Source organism: Camelus dromedarius, chromosome 3 (assembly GCF_036321535.1).
Source record: "Camelus dromedarius isolate mCamDro1 chromosome 3, mCamDro1.pat, whole genome shotgun sequence".
Lineage (NCBI taxonomy): Eukaryota > Metazoa > Chordata > Mammalia > Artiodactyla > Camelidae > Camelus > Camelus dromedarius.
In genome coordinates, this window is record NC_087438.1 from 108,467,199 (window position 1) to 108,485,201 (window position 18,003).

The window sequence follows — 18,003 nt, forward strand, 5'->3', positions numbered from 1 at the left end:
GTTGAGTCCACATCTGTTAGAGCATGGGCCATGGTCGGCCCTGGATGGCAGTTGGCTGGGTTCCTCTGTATCCCTCTTCAACCACATGCACCTGCCTTAAGGCAGAAAGTGTGTCCGATTCCTTTCCATGAATCCCCGCACCCAACACTCTGTTGGATACGGAGTTAGATTCTCCATCAACATTTGAATAAAAATAAACAGGTGAGCCTAAATGTAATTTGGCCTACATGCCCAAGTTTGAAATACGTAAGCTCCACGTTTACTTGATCATTGAATAATTACGCATTTAATAGGCCAAGGGGAGCCACTGACCATATTTGAGCAGGTTAATGACATAGTTAGAGCTATATTTTAGGAAAATCTGTTTGACTACATGATTTATAATGATTATAGAAAATGCAGCATTTTGACTCCTGTAAGTCCCTCTGCTCCAAAGTAAGCAAAACAATTCTTACCCATTAGAGGTAGGCACTGAGGTTTTGCTAATTAATCCTTGTGAAGGGCTTTGAGATCTTGCTCTGAAAGGTGACAGAAGTGTGAAGCTTTTAGTGACAGCCTAATTATTATTATTACCAGGCACCAAGCTCAGAGAACTTAAAAGATCCCCAGGTACCATTCAAAATAGTAAGAGACAAAAAAATGCAGATGAAGAAATTATAAGATGGAATCCTTGTATGAGACTCTAAATGTTGGCAGCGACCTTAAAAGTGATCTTTCCTGATCTGTTCTCCCACCTTCCCAAGCTGATAGTGACACTACCTCGAGAAAGTCCCTGCCCAGTCCTTCCTGCTGTGAGAGCCTGAGCATTAACAGCTTGGGCCTGATGGTAGAGTTCCCTGTGTTCAAACCCCCCAGTCCCTTCCCTGCTAGCAGGGAAACTGGGATAAATGACCAGGCCTCAGTTTATCCATAAAACTGGGATTAGATTACCCGCCACAGGCATTATCGCGTAAGTAAATGATGCATGTAACATTGCTTAGCATGGGACCTGGCCCGTGGTAAATGAATAAACATTAGCTGTAAAATCACTTGAGCTAATTAATATATGTGAAAGTGCACAGGAAATCATAAAGCATCCGATCGCCAAGTTGTTCCTAGTTTAGGGGCTCCAGCAAACAGTCAGGTATTCCTTGCAAATCCCAGCCCTTGTAGCTGTCCGGCGTGTGTATGTGATTATGTAATCTTGGTGAGAGAAAAGAGGAGGTTTTGATAAAATGGCCTAGTCAAGTGGCAAAGCAAAATCAGGTCCAAAGGCTATTCTCCCCTGTTATTACTGAGAAAAAAATGGACTTTCCCTCTTCTTGGACTTTCTTCTGTTGGGTGGGAGCTTTGACCAGGGCAGTGGGCCAGTTGGTAATTCCCAGAGCATTCAGTTTCACAGGTTGAACTGTATGTTGTTTCTCAAGGCCCAGACTCCATCTTAGCAGGCCTGGGTCTTTTAGGATTTAATCCCTGGAGCCTTGGGCTTTTTTCAGCTGTAAAATAAGGGTCGTGGCCACTCCCCAGGGCTGGTGTGAGGAGAGAGCAAGATAACCCTGTGAAGTTTATTCAGAAACTGTAAAGTGCTCTGTGACTGTTTGGACGGTTGCTTTGCAACCCACAGACTTCCCCGAACACAGCTGTTCTCTTTACAGGTTGTTTCAGCAGAAGCCCCGCTCCAGGAGGGGCCATGGAGTTCCAGTTTACACTAGACATGACCAGCATCCAGTGATCACTGAAAGAAGCCTGGATCCTCTCACTAGAACCCCTGCAAAATGACTCATGTCATCACTCTGTGTAAGTATCCTTAGCTTTTATTGTACACCCACACAGTTCTGATGCTGTAGACTCCTGTGGAATGCAGGGCAAGGAGGAAGGGGGCTCGTTTGAAACGCCCAGGATTTAAGAGACCACCAATTCCCCTTGTAAAGGCAGCAGGGATCGCCAGAGGTCCAAGTCAAGATACTTGTCAATCAGTCCAGGTCCTCGGGTTTGTGTTTCTATCATTCCTCCCAATGTGGACGTAGGGAAGCTTTTTTATTTATTTATTTTATTATTTTTTTCCTTTAAAGCTCCTAGGAGGAATTTCTAGGGTCTTCCCCTCAGGAATTAGTTGTAGGAATAATTGGGCCAGTGGAGTGCAGGAGATATATCCAGCACAGCCCTCGCGCTCCTAGAAAAAGTGACCTAGATCAAGCAGAGGGTGGATGGAGCACGAATGTGGGGACCCCCTGCCACCTACTGACTTACAGCCGAACCCACATTCCCAGTCGCATCTGCTGGGCTGGGGGCTGGCGGCTGGGGCGGGGGGGGGGGGGGGGGGCAGAGAGAGCCATGGAAGGCGGGGGAGGGTGCAGGGGACTTGCAGGGTGGTCCCTTTCAGGAGCAAGCTCCAGGTATCACGCCCCCTCACCCACCGGCACACCCAGAAAGGAGGCTAAGGTGAGGATGGGGAGGCGGGGCGGGGGGGTGTAAGGGAGAGGAGGTCAGCTGGGGAGCTCGAGCAGGCTCCGCGGTGGGTATTAGCATAGCGCTGGCTGCCTGTGTGAGTGTGAGGGGGAGAGCGAGAGAGCAAGGGAGGGAGAGAGAGGCAGGCTGCGAGAGGAGAGCAGAGCAGAGGAGAGGGAGAGGGGGAGCAGCGCTCCAGCTAGCATGAGGACGGGCTTCTCTTTTCCGTGCTCAGTTAATCTGGCTGTCAGTTGGTGTTAACGCTGCAGTTTAAGCGCTCGGATTCCAAGGGAAACAGACAAACCTCGCAGAAGGAAGGAAGGAAGGAAGGAAGCCAGCAAGGAAGGAAGGGACGGAGGAAAAGAAGAGGCAACACGGAGAGAGGCATAAAGGGAAGGGGGGGAACACCAAATCTATGGTTGGACCTGGGCTTCTTTTTCGCCAATGCAAAAAGGAATATGCAGCACATTTTTGCCTTCTTCTGCACCGGTTTCCTAGGCGCGGTAGTAGGTGCCAATTTCCCCAATAATATCCAGATCGGTGAGTGAGAGGGGCAGCCTGGGGAGGGACTTTTTGGGTCTGGCCAGTTTTTGTGTGTCTGTGTGTGGGGTCTGTGTTCCCCCCACCCCCACGACGGGCTCTTGTGCTTGGCTGTGTATCAAAGCTGTCCGGTGATGCTGTCCGGAGATGTGAACACTTGGGCCACTGGCATGGGGAGGGGGCTTCTCTTGATGGGATGAGAGGCAGAAGGGAAGTGTGTGCGCGCGCACACACACACACACACACACACACACACACACACACACACACAGGTCCTCACACACCACTCACACTCTAGGCAGGAGCATGTGAAATGGAGGAACCACTGCTTTGGAGGAAGGAAAAAAAAATCAGGCTGTAACCAGGAAAAGGGTGGTGGGTGTTTAAGGAGTTAACTCCATCCCTTGGTAGACAATGCCCGATTTCATTTATGTCTATAAATATGTGTGGTGTGTGTATTTATGTGTGTGATTATGTATTAAATATGCACATATGTATTTGAGAGAGGCAGTGACTTCTTAGCTGGGGGAGGGGAAAGAGACCCTGTAAAAGGAGTGAAGGGTGCTGGGTTTATTGCAGCCACTGAAATAATGCTAAAAAATGCCCCCACTCTAGGTGAGAGGCTCTCTCTCCTGCTCTGGACTCTTCCAGCTGCTTTCTGTCTGCTGTCTGCCATGCTGGGCGGGTGGTCCCCACTCCTCTGAGATCCCGGAACTTCCTAGTCTGTCTTTTTTTTTTTTATTGCTTCAGTCGCCCACTCCTCCTAGATTTTCTGTCCAGACATTGTCTACCTTTTACACACACAGGAGCACACACAAACACATGCTCCTCTCCCCTCCTCTGAGCCTCCCCCATCGCTAAGCTCCATCCTCTCAACTTGGAGGCAGGTTTCACCATCCTGCCTGCTTTTTTTGTTCCTTATCTCCCCTTCCTGGCTGTCGTGCTTCTCCCCCGTATTTTGGGGGCAGCCAATAGATCCTGCTTCTCCTATAATAATGGGTGAAAGCAAAACAAACAGGAGCATTAAGACCAATAACAATGTGTGTCCGCAAGGGTTTGGGGATTCAGTGTGACCAGCATCTCCGTGCTATTTGTGTCCCGGAATCCAGCAAACTGCTTTGTATGGAGGCATCTTGGTGGGTTTGGGTTCTGTTTTCTGTCCCCTACTAGGGACATTGGTCCACTCAGGAAAGTTCCTGTTACTAGTAGTTTGTGTTCCTTGTGTGCCTGTGTGCTGGTGGGGAAATGTGGGGCGGGTGGTATTCTGCTGGGCACCTCTGTGCTGCAGTACCGATTTCTTTTGGCCTCTCCCATGTGCTGGCTCTGAGGGTGGTTGGAAGAGCCAGGGAGTAACTTGCCTTGTTTCCTGACACCTGTTAAGCCGCATTCTGAAGTGTGTCTGTGTATGCGTATTAGTGCCTTAGACGCAAAACAAAACTTCCTGCCTCCGGAGACACTTCTCTTACAGCCCAGCCTATAGCCACCTACCTCCCCACCCCCACCCTCTCTCTTTCATTCATTGCAGGGGAGGAGGAAGAGAGAAAGGGAAGTGTCTGGGGTGTGGTCATCTGGGAGGGACGGTGGAGCATCAGAATCCTGAAGGAGTTTTTTCGATTTTACTCTTTAAAATGGAGGCATATGAACATGTATAAATCACTTCCTCTTATATGTATTGCCCATACTTTGCTGATTGGAAATACGTGTCTTGAGATACGTGCACTCAATACTTGAGACACAAATGCACCAAGTGTATTTGTGTCTATTGCCATGGATATATATACATATAGGGGAGGTGTTGTGTGTACGTGTATATGATATATGTGTTCATGTATCTCTGCAGATTTTTCATCATTTTTAGCCCCAATTTGCGTGCTCTACTGATTAAATCATTGTTTTTGTTTTCAAATAAGGTTGAAACATTAGATTGGAGAACAAATGCTAAAAATATCACTGCCATCAGACAGTACTTGATCCTACTTGTACTGTCTCTAACGAAAACCTTATCATCTGCTTATTGGTTCTTAAAAACAAACACCTATCTACTGTGTAAGAAGTTAGAAATGCATCACAGTGGGGTTGTGGTTCCTGTTGAATCTGAGATCAGCTTCTATGCAAACATTCATTATAGTTCAATGTCTAGAAATTGCTCATTTTAATTCACAGGAGTGTATTTTAATTGATTTACATGTCCACAGGAAATATAAAGATAAGGTGTGTACTCTTGTTTCTTGGAACAGGAGCCCCACCAGTTACCTTTGTTGTGCTTTTTACTAGAAGAAAATGTTTGCATCCTTTGGACATTCTGAAGCCCCCACATCGTTGAAGCCCAAGGTTCTGCCCCCTGCAAATACACGCGATGGCAATCCCTTATGTAACAAGTCATTCCTAGGTATCCGGGATCATGAGCGGTGAAAGGAGAAGCAGAATGCTGTTTGCAGAAAATCAAGAGTTTTCAGAGGAAATTAAAAAGCTTAGAGGACATGGAATAATGAAAGTGCACACAGGTCTTGCCAGGTTAAAGACTATCATTGTCCAAGTCAAAGCAAAGGGTTATAATGCTGGAGAAGCTCACAGGATCCCAGAGCCAGAGGCCACTCTGCAAGATTTATTAGCACTACTACCTGTAAGGCTCTGAGGTGAGAAGGAAGTCCAGAACAGGAAAAATTAGACACAGTGAGGGTTTATGTGTATGCAAGAGCGTAGTCCGCCTAGGTGGTTTGCACAGGGGAGGGGGAGGAGGAATGCCACAATCGTCCTGTTTTCTCTGACCTGGGCTGAGTTGAGGGGTGAAGAACCATCAAATATCTGGGCAGAGCGACAGATGTTAGAGGCCCTTGTCACATAAAAGCTCATCTGTAGAAATTGAAGTTTCCGTGTCCAGCTGAGTCTATTTGAACCCTTATTCCTGCCGCTAAAGGCAACAACCAGGGAATATGGTGTGGGGAGAAGAAAAGGGCCCATCTGGGGCGTGTTGTGGAGGAAGCACACCTGTCTCTAGCCCAGATACCATGTTGCATTTTCTTTCCTCACAGGGGGATTATTTCCGAACCAGCAGTCCCAGGAACATGCGGCTTTTAGATTCGCTTTGTCCCAACTCACAGAGCCCCCAAAGCTGCTCCCCCAGATTGATATTGTGAACATCAGCGACAGCTTCGAGATGACCTATAGATGTAAGTAATTGCTTCTATTTGTGAGATTTCTTTCTGCGATCGACCAGCAAATGGAGGGCCTGTGTGTAGGTGGTGGTGTTGCCAAAATGACGAGTTGTCATTGGTCTTCATAACAGAAAGCCCTCCAAGAAAAATTTCCAGGGCCTTTTGAGGGATTCCATCAGTTGGTATTTTAGATCCTGCCATGCTTCATAGACTGGGTTGGCTTTTTCACTGTCAGCTAACTTTAAATGCCAGCACGATGGGTACTGGGTGGACTGCCTCTCCCCTACCCCGCAGAGGTTTTCTGGTTTGGCTGAGAGAGTTTCCCACGTGGGAAACTTCTGAGAGATGTAGAATTAAAGGTTCTGACTTGGAGAATGTGGTTTAAAATGCTGACGCCTTTCCTGTGCACGGTTAAAAGGAGAATATGTCCCTGTGGCTTGGTAAGAAAGGATACCTGAGAAGGTGTATATTTGGTTTCCCATATTCTAGAAATGACCAATAATTATTCAAAAATTGATGCCTTGATTATTTCCAAAATGCTTGGAAGTCATTGATGGCTTGCACAGTTTTTTTAAGATGGCCTTTGAGCACAAAGAACAGAGGTGACCTCAAGAAGGAGAAAGGAGAGACGAATTTCTGCCGTCTGAACTGAATGCATTATAAAATGTGGGCAACAAGCAGCATTCTGAGTTTTTCTGACAACTAGGACTGAAAAGGAAGTCTGTGTGGTTGCATGATTGTCATCTTAAGACAGGTGAAAGCGTAAACATTAACCAGTGGAGACAGTTTCCCTCCAGGGATTAAGCTCAGCTGGGAATTCATGGTGTGGAAGCGTGAGCTGAATGGGCATGAACAACTGGAAACTGGATTAAATTGGTACCAGGGGCTTTGTGTGCCACTGTGGACTGGGTGAGTTCTGCTGAGCTGTGGATGGCAGAAGGCATCCACCGTATTTCCTTCATCTCTTTCCCACTTTCCCCTCATAGTGAGCTCTCAGTGATTTGAGCTGAATCTGCTTTGAAGGCTCAGAATGAGAACTTAGCATGCTCTCTATCCCTAACACCACTCATAATGTATATACAAATTCCAAGACTTATGATTATTCCCATTACTTACTCAGCCATAAGAAAGAAGGAAATAGTGCCATTTGCAGCAACGTAGAGGGACCTAGTGATGATCATACTAAGTGAAGTAAGTCAAAGACAAATATCATATGATATCTAAAAAAATGGTACAAATGAACTTATTTACAAAACTGAAATAGACTCACAGACATAGAAAACAAACTTATGGTTACCGAAGGGGAAAGGGGTGGGGAGGGATAAATTAGGAGTCTGGGATAACTGGATACACATTACCATACATAAAACAGATAAGGAACAAGGTCCTACTGTATAGCACAGGGATCTATATTCAATATCTTGCAATAATCTATACTGGAAAAGTATAAAATTTGAAATAAAAATTTTAAAAATATAATACCTGAAATAAAATGTGTATATATTTATATATGTATATCTATAGATAGATACACACACATACATATATATAAAACTGACTTTGTTGTACACCTGTAACATTGTAAATCAACTATACTTCAATAAACAAAGAATTATAATTATCCCAAATTCCATTTATTGAGGACCTAACTGTGTTTCAAGAACTATGATAAGTATTCTGGGGGCAATTATTGTCACATTCATCACCACCGACCGAGCGCCCGCCGTGGCCCGCGCAGTGCACTAACTGCTTTTCATGTGCTACATATTTAATCCTCACAGGAGCCCTGTAGTGCTCTCTGTTATCTTCCTTTTAGAGATGAGAAAACTAAGGCTGCAACAGGTTATATAACTTTCCCAAGGTCACCCAGGAAGTCACTGGTGGTCTTGTGACCCCAAGGCCCATGTTCCTGGGCACTGTGATAGATGCACAGATCCTTGATAACTTGATCAGTTGTACTGAGATCACCAACAAACCAACGGGAGTTTTCAGAATCTTGTAAAGCAATGGTCTGTGAACAGCACCTAAGGAGGAAACCTTATAGTGCTTCAAAGTGGAGCTGTGATTTTGCACAGGAGTGACCCCCTGAATAAATAAAACAGCAATGCTGCATTTTGGTAATGCTGAGGTTAAAAATCTTGTCAACTGTGTTACTCATCACCCTTAAAAAGAGAGCTGAAGTTTAATTGTTGAATTGTAGTTCTCTGAAACCATCTCCCTGGAAAGCTAAAATAATATTGAGTAGGTATTTAGCTAACAGATAACCTCGCATTTCTTTTGATATGGCTCGGAGGAGGATCTTTAAGGGGAGGATTTGGGTGTGGATATCAAGGTATCTAAAAACTACCAGAGATGAAGCATAACTTTTGCATACAGGTATAGATGCTAATTTATTTGTTGGGGAGAGGCTCCATTGCTTTTGTCATCCTCTCAAAGGGGTCCAGTACTCAAGAAGGATCACTCGCTTAGGGAATCCATAATAAATGACTGGCAAATAGAGTCATTCATACTGCTGAGAAGTGTCTACCACAGAGCTTGGTGGAAAGAGATGCTAACTGCTGTTCTAGTGTCAAGATGCTGAGTGACCGGACAAGATAATAAAAGGCAAAAATGGGAGGAAATTTCCTGAGGCAAAAGGTGGTGCTCTGCATCATTAACTTAATAACCTAAGACTTGATCTCTAATTGGGTTGTTGGCCACTTATTGGGAAGATAGAAATATGATCCAATGTTATCCATTGGTTAGTGAACCTGGGTTCTTGAACTTGATTCCTACCATATACCAGAGTATAGATTTCTATGAATTTGGCCATTCTTTAAATGGTTCTTCGATGCTATGAACTGATATGGTCGTTGATTGGGAAAATAGAAATGAAAAAAAGGTCCTTGCTCTCAGTTTACAGTCCAGTGGGGACACTGCTGGGGGCATTGCCTGAGAAGCAATAATGTTATCTTGTTCTTAGACCTTCGGTTTCTCCTGTTTAGCTGCAAGATCTGAGAGGGGACTGGGGTGGTAATGGTGGCATTGTAATTCCCAGCCTGCCCGGAAAATATTCTGTTAACTTTCATATGAATCTAGGGAACCCTTTGGGGCTACATTCACTGTGGCACATTGATCCGGGAAAATTGAAATCTGTCCCATGTCTGTAAAACATGTCAAAGGGAGAAGAGAGGTTTTAGGTAGGATGTGTTAACTAACCATTATGGAAAACCAAGAAAAGCATCTTAATTCAGATTTAATTTCATGTGCTTTTTAAAAACTCTGGACTAGTGGTTAACCTTAAATTAAATGCCCCAGTCCTACCTCCAGAAAATAACCAAATCTTTGTTTTTTCATAATTTTTCCTGTCATTTGATTTTCCCCCCATATGTTTTGCTATTCATTATCCCTCCACCAGAGGGTGGAGAAGGGAAAGGAGAGGAAGTGTAAGAGGAACTATTCCTGCTAGATGTATTTGCAACAGGGGATTGATTGGAAAGGCAGACTGGTCGTCATAGGGTGGGGGGTGCAGGGGAGAGTACTGCTGATACCTCTGGCCAAGATGAGGGTTTTGTGTCTTCTTTGCTTCCCATCTTTCTTGCTTCCCTCTTCCACCATCATTAAGGGATAAAGTGGTGGGGTCTCCTCTGGGCACTCTTCCAACCCCACAGGGGCAGGAGTTAAGGAGCCTGCCCATAGAGCTGGCAGTTACTGGCCAGCTGCTCAGCTTCTCTTGGTGCCTTTATGGTAAATATAAATGAAGGGACAGATGAAATACAAATTGGGGTTTCTATTAGAGGTCTCAGGAGAACTGTTACAACTGAATTCTTATTTTTTTTAAATTTATCCATCCATTTATTTATCCAGCAAACACATGCTGAATGCTTACTTTGTGCCCAGCACTGTGCCAGGTGCTAGGAATATAATGGACAACAAAGAAGACACAGCTTCTTTCCTTGTGGGGCTTAGTTTAGCTCAGAGGTCCTCAAACTTCAGTGCACATAAATGTCACCCAGGGGGCTTGTTTAAAGGAAGAATCAGGGGCAGACTCTAGACTTCCTGAATCAGAATATTTAAGAGCTAGCCTTGAGGAGATTCGGTAGCATTTAGTATGGGGATCACACTTCGAGAATCTCTTTCATCTAAAGAGTCTTCCAATCCTTTAGCAAGAGTTTTTGAACCCTTCACCAAGCCCTGGTGTGGTGTTCAGCACTAGAAATGTAGACAAAAGTAAGACATGTTCCCTGCCCGGGAAGACTTTATCCCTAGTGAGGCCAACTGTCCTGTAAAGAGAAAATTAAAATGTAATGATGTTGGTGTTAGAGCAGCCATTTGTAGGGATTGTTAGAGCTGCTTTGAGAAGCCAAGTTGGCCACTCAGAGGGTGGTGATTGAACTGAGGCTCAATGATATATGGGAGCTTTCCAAGAGGTCAAGGTGAGAGGGCCAGAAACACTGGAGGCAGGTGTGTTCCAGGCAGAGGGAATAGCACATGCAAAAGAAAAGAGAACTCTTCACCCAGTTCTTCCTCTGCTTGGAACCCCCAGGGCACTCCATGTTGAAGATTGAGCCTCTCATTTGCCAGTTACCAAATGCTGCAGAAGTCACCCAATGTCCATCCACAAGCCACTTTCAGCACAGTGTTTAAGAATCATGGAATTTCACATCGCAATGTGGGTATCTTATCTCTTTTTGAAATTTCAAATGATCTGAGAACATTGGACCCTGGTCTATATAGCCCCAATTGGCTAGGATGGGAGTGTCCCATCTGGATGGGCTTCCTTCTCCGCCAGCCCACTCCTCTCATTTTCTTTACCTGCCTGGCTCCTAGAAGCAGTGAGTTTTTAAGCCCCAGTGGATTTGTCCTGCAGTATTGCCTGTATCGAGTAGTGACAGGTCACCTCGACCACCAGAATGTGAACTGCTGTTCAGAATGACCAGGTATAGCTACATTTTGGTGTTGCCGAGAACACCTGGCACAGGGCTATTCCCTTAACACAAATGAACAAATATTTCCAGGAATCAAGCAATCACACAGCATGAAGATGTCAAAGGCCTACATGACAATCAGGTGGAGGGCAACATGCTTGTTTCCAGTGGGTCTCTCTCTGCTGTGGACCTACTTAGGAAGCCTGAGGGCATTCTAACAAGGCTTTAGGCACTGGCAACAGACAAATGGCCTCTTTGCTCTTGCTGGAGCATCCCTCACCATTTTCAGAGGTGCAGACTAACAGTCCAGAGACTTGTTTTGCTTGAGCAGCACAGTGCTTTTCAAACTTTGACATAAACATCTAAATTTCTGGCTTCTCTGAAAAAAGTTAGGGCATCAGGCAACCCTGGACCCACATTCCTGCTCAGCTTCTATTATCTGGAGCTCAGAAGTGCTGCCTGCTTTAAGTAGAAGGCATAAACTCTCAAGTTTACCAAAGTCCTGACCGCTCCTTATCATACATGTGGCCAGTATGACAAAACTGTTACATGTTAGGACCTGTCAACAGGCCAATATGCTTACATGGGACTCACATCCTTCATCACCTGCCATTTTATTATTTCATTCTAATCATATCTATTCCTCCCTCTGCAACATCCAGTAGACAACACAAAAGTTATGTAACTCCTGCTCTCAAGAAAAGCATGCAAGGTTGTTGGTGGGGTAAACAAGGATTATTTTGAAGACCTCCCCTGTGCCAGGGACTTCACACATGTCTTATTTACGCTTGTAATGATCTTGAGAGGTTATTATCCCCATTTTAGAGATGATGCCACTGAGTGATAATGATGAAGTATCTTCTCCATATTACACAGTGCATAAGAGCCTAAGCTAGTATGGGAAGCCAGCTTTGGAGACTCCAAAACTCAGTGAGCTTCCACCCTGTCAAAATATAGGACGATATGGACACACAAAACAGTGACACAGCAGGAATAGAGCCCAACACAAGAAGCGCCCAAAGAGATGGGGTTTATGATTCAGGATTAAGTGCTAAGACTTTGGAGGCAGGAGCAGATGGCTGCAGATAAGGAATCCTTCTCGGGGGAGGTGGAAATGGAGCAGGCATTGAAGGGTGGAGCAGATTTTGATAGTGATGTAGGAGGAAGGTGTTCCAAGTAGGTAAAGTCACACTATTTCTCCTCCCGTCATCTTAACCTCTCTGGCATTGGTCCGTTTCTGCAAGGTGGGGAGTTCAGTTTGTCTCTTGCCTCCCTGCTGGTGTTCTCACTTAAATGATGGATGCCTGTATTTGCCTGGTGGATGTCACAATCTGATTGTGGTTTCTCCACCTTCACCTATGCCCTCACTTTGAAGCAAACAGGCCTCAGCGTTGTCTGTGGTTGACTCTTCGTTCTTAGCATAACATTGATGATCATCAGTGTTTTGTGTGCAGAATAGTGTTTGCAAACATTGCTTCCCCTGACTAGTTTGAAGACTTCGGCTGAGATGGGTGAGATTACTAGTCTCTTGGATGCTGAAGATAAAGTAGTCATATAGGGCTTGGGAAGCTGTTAAGATTCATTTATTTTTTCACGCATTCCTTCCGAGCACTTTTTATTATTGCCCTCCGTGGAGCGTATGGACCTGTATTTCCCTCTTTCAAACCCTTGCAGACAGCACTCATTGATTACAAAATTCTTTCCCAATGAATCTAGACATGGTCTTAAATTCCCTCTCACCAGAGCATTCCAGGAAGCTACTACAGATCGGTCAGAGTTGAAGTTGATGCGAGAGATAAAATCCATTTGCCATTACAAGGCATTACACTAGGAACTGAGGAAAATAAAATGCCTTAGGCATTGATTCTCCCCTTAAGGGGCTCAGGTTCTTACAGAGAAAATAGGTAGGCACAAAAAAAAAAAAAAAAAACTGATGGAATGGAGAGGTTCTCCGCACTTCCTGCCTCTCTCTCTCTAACACACACACACACACAAACACACACACATAAACACACACACACATTCAGAGGAGGGAAGGAAAACCTCCAGTTGGAGGAATTCAGACCAGGTTTCATAAAACAAGAACATCTGAGTTGAATTTAGAAGGGCAGGTAGATTGTAAACAGGAAGATAGATACACACACACACACACACACACCCAAGTTCAATCAGTGAAAAGCATATTGCGTTGACTTGCGTTGGGATTTGAAGACACAGGCTCAAATGCTGGACTATTTTCTGGAACCATTCATGTGTGACTTTAGAGAAGCACCCCTCATGCTCATTTATACAAGGAAGCTTCTCTGATCTCTGAGAGTCCTTCGAGGGCTTTATCTCTACGACGAGAGTGTGTGGAAAATTCCAGGTGTAAGCAAGAGGAAAAGCTCTGAACCTCCCCCACCAAGTTGCACATCCAAGCTATGTTTGTACACAAATGTAGGGGTATTTAAAAAAAAAAAAGACTATGGGCCTCAGGTACATTCATTCAACATTTAACAGGTGTTTATGGAGTGCTTACTCTTGTGAACAGCAGGAAGCAGCCCTGCGCTCCTGGAGCTTACCGGCTAGTCAAATAAACGTACAAATGAGTGCATCATTATAGCTTGGGATAAAGACGTGAAAGAAAGGCCCATGATTCAGTGAAAGCACATGACAGAGGAACCAGCTTCAGGCCAAGAGATGAATGGCTTGAATGGCTGTTTGAAATGAAGGCTTTCAGTGATGTGGTGTTGGAGAGAGAGGAATATTCTAGAAGCTTCCTGGGCCAAGGGCTGATGGAGGGAGGAAGGGATGTGGAAAGCGTGGGGCCAAGCCTGGTGGGCCCTGTGATAGGTTTTGATCTTCAGCCCAAGAGCTGTGGGAAACCCACTGAGGGTTCTAAGCAGAGATGTGGCACGTTCGGGTGTCTGTTTTCTCACCGGGAATCAGATGCTTGGGAGCACTCTGCCACTGTCACGTTCCCTGCATGCTTTTTGCTAATGCAGCAATGATCTTTGTTCCTTTACTGCTGTCACCAATTTGGGACAGTCTGGCAGGCAGGCAGAGGGATGGGGACAGATGTTGGGGGCCAGGGGAAAATGACGGCTGGGTGTAGGGGTGAGTTGTCCTGTGTGGCTCTGTGGTGTGTCCATGGGTGTGCTCCTGGAGACTGGAGGCTGAGCCAGTACCGCGCCTAGAAATCTGGTGAGTATGCGTGCGGAGGCCAGGAATCATCCACTTAGTTTATCAGCAGGGAAGGCCATTCTACACTGAATCTTGGTCTCCGGTCAAGCCAGACAACTCAGTGGTCCTCAAATTCACACAGCTGTTTCCTCCACCTGCAAACTGCTCCTCCCCGACTGCCTTGCTGAAATTCTGTCCTTCTGGTCAGTCCCAGCTCTTGCGTCATCTTTTTTCTTAATCCTTCCTTACTTCCCCGTGTTCACACCCTCCTCTGCTCCTTGGCCTTTTGTACCTTCTCTGTAGCAGGCATCACACTTAGGGCTGGGTTTTAATCACCTGGACTCTTACTATATCTGCCAACAGGACTAAGCAACTTGGGGAAGGGGCCTTGCTGTCTTTAGATTCCCATCACATTCTCCACCAGAGAACACTGTGCAAGAGTGCTGGTTAAATGAATGAATGAGTGAGTGAATGAATGCATAGCTGTATGTTATGTAACATCAGTGGCAGTGATGAAAATAAGCCTGCATTACTGCTGTTTATGGGGTAGTGCTTTGATATTATGAGTTTCGAGAGTGCCAGCCGGCTGCGCTGTAAATTCCCACGGAAGGCTATTATAAATGTGTAGCTGGGAAGTGATGAGGGTGATAACCAGTTATAAGTCAAATCAAAAGCTCACTCCAGCTCCTTCTGGACTACTGTCAGTAAGGGTCCTAAATAAGGTGTAAGGATTCATTTTCTAAAGAAAGGCTCTCTGGTTCAAGGCTGAGCTGTGCCTCTCATGTGTCACGTGGCTTGGGCCAGTCAATTCTCTTTTTTGGAACTTCAGTTTCTTTCCAATGAAGGAGATAATTCTATCAGTGATACGTGGTTATGAGAAGGAGTTAATGATCACTGATTTCAAATCAGCTTTCCACTCCAATGCCATGAGTTAAATCCTTTTATTCTCCCCTCTTCACAGATGAGGAAACTGAGCTCTTAGAGGGACCAAGAGGGGCAATGGCTTGTGTCTCTGGTTCTGTCCCCAGGTATCTGCTGGCTGTGCGGGCCCTCTTCATTCCACTGTCCACTGTGCCTGCCCACTCCCTTGGGGATCCCCTAGCTCCCCACCTGGGGCAGCAGCCCTATCCCCACGGGCAGTGCTTTCTGCTTGCGTCACGCAGCCCTCTGCACTTTCAAGTGGCTCTCTGCTCTGTGCCAGCTGCAGTCAAGGTGTGCAGCGCCCAGAGGTGACCAGCAATCTCCCTCTGCCCCTGACTGCTCCTGTGACCTTGGCCTGTCACGGTCTGCTGTCCTGAGGGCACAGCGAAGCCCAAGGTCATGGGAGGTCCGATCTCAGAGGATGCAGGCATAATCGGGGTTAATGAGAAAGCTGGAGGGAGGCTAATGAAATTATGTGGACCCTTTCCACATAAAAAGGGAGATGAACCTTTTGTGAATAGCTTCTGTTTTGTGTACAAAAGTAAAACGTGTCTTGTAGAAAGCCATGTGGACATGGATACCAAACAAAATAAAATTTGTGCAATTACAATACTAAGGATAAGCTTCCCATCTTTTTTCGTAAACAAATCAATTTTAAAAGAATGGATTTATAGTAATGTCTTCTAACATGTTTTTTTAACTCAGTGTGACATATGTGTTACTTCGAATATTCTACATTCAGCTTTAGTATCTTCTTAAAAGCTCATTGTACATGTGTACCCTAAGTCCATTCTTCTCCTTTTATTAGATATCTAATTTATTTCCAATTTTTTCCCTAAAAATAATGCGATGATGATCATTCCAACAGAAGTTTAGTGATTTGTATATATTATTCTGATTTTAAGAGAATTTCAGACCAGTGGGACATTTTCCAGTGAGATTTAATAGAATGGCGTATATAGGAATTGAACTAATTTGTTCAATGCCAGCTTTGACATTGATTTCTTATATGACCTTGAGAAATCTTTGTGTCCAGTTTAGTTTCCAGACGTATAATATGGTGTGATAATACCATATCCTCAGGGTTATTAGAACAGGCAAATGTCATTACTTACGTGAAAGAGCTTTGAAAAGATCGGAAATACTAGGCAAATGCAGGGTAATATATAGTTAACTAGATGTCTTATCTATTGACATAAATGTACCGTAAGTACAATGTGACTAATTAATCTGCAGTGTTTTCCTATGAGGGTGGTCATTACCCATGAATGAATTTATTTTGTGGATGGGGAAAATTGAACTCTTAAGGAGGCTAAGTTTACCCTGGGTCCAAATATGCAGCAACACTATATCTGAAAGCATTTCTTTTCACTTATGATTCAGTCCATAAGATTGGACTAAATACACAGACTATACAGTGTCTTTGGCTCAAGAAATTACTGTTTATAGGGACAAGGGGGCAACCCCATTTGGGCAGTGAGCAGTCAGGACTCTTTTGGTGACAAATTATAGAAAACTAATCAAGTAATTTTGACTTCAGGAACAGCTAGATTCAGAGGCTTGAATGATATCATCAGAACTGAGATAGACCTTCCAGATTTTCAGGCTTAGCTTTTCTCTAAATTGGCTTTACTCTCACGCATGCATATGTTATCTGTCAGATCCCAGCACAGCCGGCCTTCATTTGCCCATCTCAAAGTCCAATGGAAAGGGAACTTCTCTTTTCCCATCAGTTCCACAAAAGTCCTGGACCTGATGTCACTGAATAAAAATCAGGACACATGCTCACTGCCGAACACGACACATTGGCCAGCATGTTATATTCTCTCAGTCAAGTCAAGATCATTCTTAGAGCTTGGGGCGGTGAGAAAAGCCAAGTGAATTGTTGGTTTCATTCAGTGTATCCAAACTACATGGACATGGGGGCAGAGGAGTTCCTCCAAAGGAAATTGGGACATTATTAAAAAAACAATGGAGACTAGATGCCCAGTAGGCAAAAAAAACACAGATGCCCTCCCATGGCACACCTCTTCAGGAGGGAGAATTCAGAGAGGCTGGAGCTAGGCCAAGGGTCAACATGCTAAAGCAGAGAAAAGCCACCAATAAGAGAGGAGTGTACACGGGATTCCGGTCGGTAAGGCAAGATCAGAGGTCAGTGTAGGCAAAAGGTTTGAATTCTAGGCAGACTCATGAGTTAGTCAAGGCTGTGAGGAGTCTTTGGTAATCCCTGCTCAGCCAGGAGCAAACCTGTGTTGATGGAATAGTTTCAGGAAGTATTGTCCAGCCACGTGGATGTGCCTGGGGGGTATCCCTTCAGATCACTCTTTGTCAGAATGTTGGTGCTGTCAGCCCTAAGAGACCTGGTGATCTTGAGGCACCTATTCTCCCTGCCAGTGATCAATTCTCTGCTCTACTCAGACACTCAAGCTATGGTGCACAAACTCTTTAACAGTCCCAGTTGGAATCTTGGCTGCAATACTGATGAGCCCACACCACCAGATGGTAGGTTCTTCTAATTGGTTCCATCTCTTCTAGTTTTTGGCAGGAATGAAGCCTTCCCTATGCCTCAAGATGGGGGATAGAGAGAGCCAGGATGAAATGAAGGAGGCTTTAACCTCTGTTAAACAGGCTGAGATCTTAAGTTAGTTCTTATCCAAGGAGAACAGAGTGGTATGGTTCTTTCACACCAGGCCACGGATTCACTGTGGACTGAAAATTTAAAACTAACACTGATAAAACAAGATTGTAATCACTGGAAAGTCACTTGGCTAGAAAGGTCAACTGGTCTAGGGGAGGGCATTCATTTATTCAGTCATTGATATTTATGAAGCATTGTGATAGATTAAATTCTTATTTGGTAATGATTCATCTCCTCCCCAAACTCACTGGGA

At 44.8% G+C, this 18,003-nt stretch overlaps 1 protein-coding gene across 2 annotated transcripts in view; it reads left to right on the top strand.

Annotated features, from left to right (window-relative positions):
- Positions 1-2,527: 2,527 nt before the first annotated feature.
- The window catches only part of GRIA1 (glutamate ionotropic receptor AMPA type subunit 1), a 289,206-nt gene continuing 273,730 nt past the window's right edge, over positions 2,528-18,003 (top strand). For both annotated transcript variants that reach the window (XM_010987269.3, XM_010987268.3), the window contains exons 1-2: positions 2,528-2,967; positions 6,000-6,137. In XM_010987269.3, coding sequence (XP_010985571.1) covers positions 2,886-2,967; positions 6,000-6,137 — 220 coding nt within the window. In that variant the 5' untranslated portion in view covers positions 2,528-2,885. The remainder of the gene's footprint in view (positions 2,968-5,999; positions 6,138-18,003) is intronic.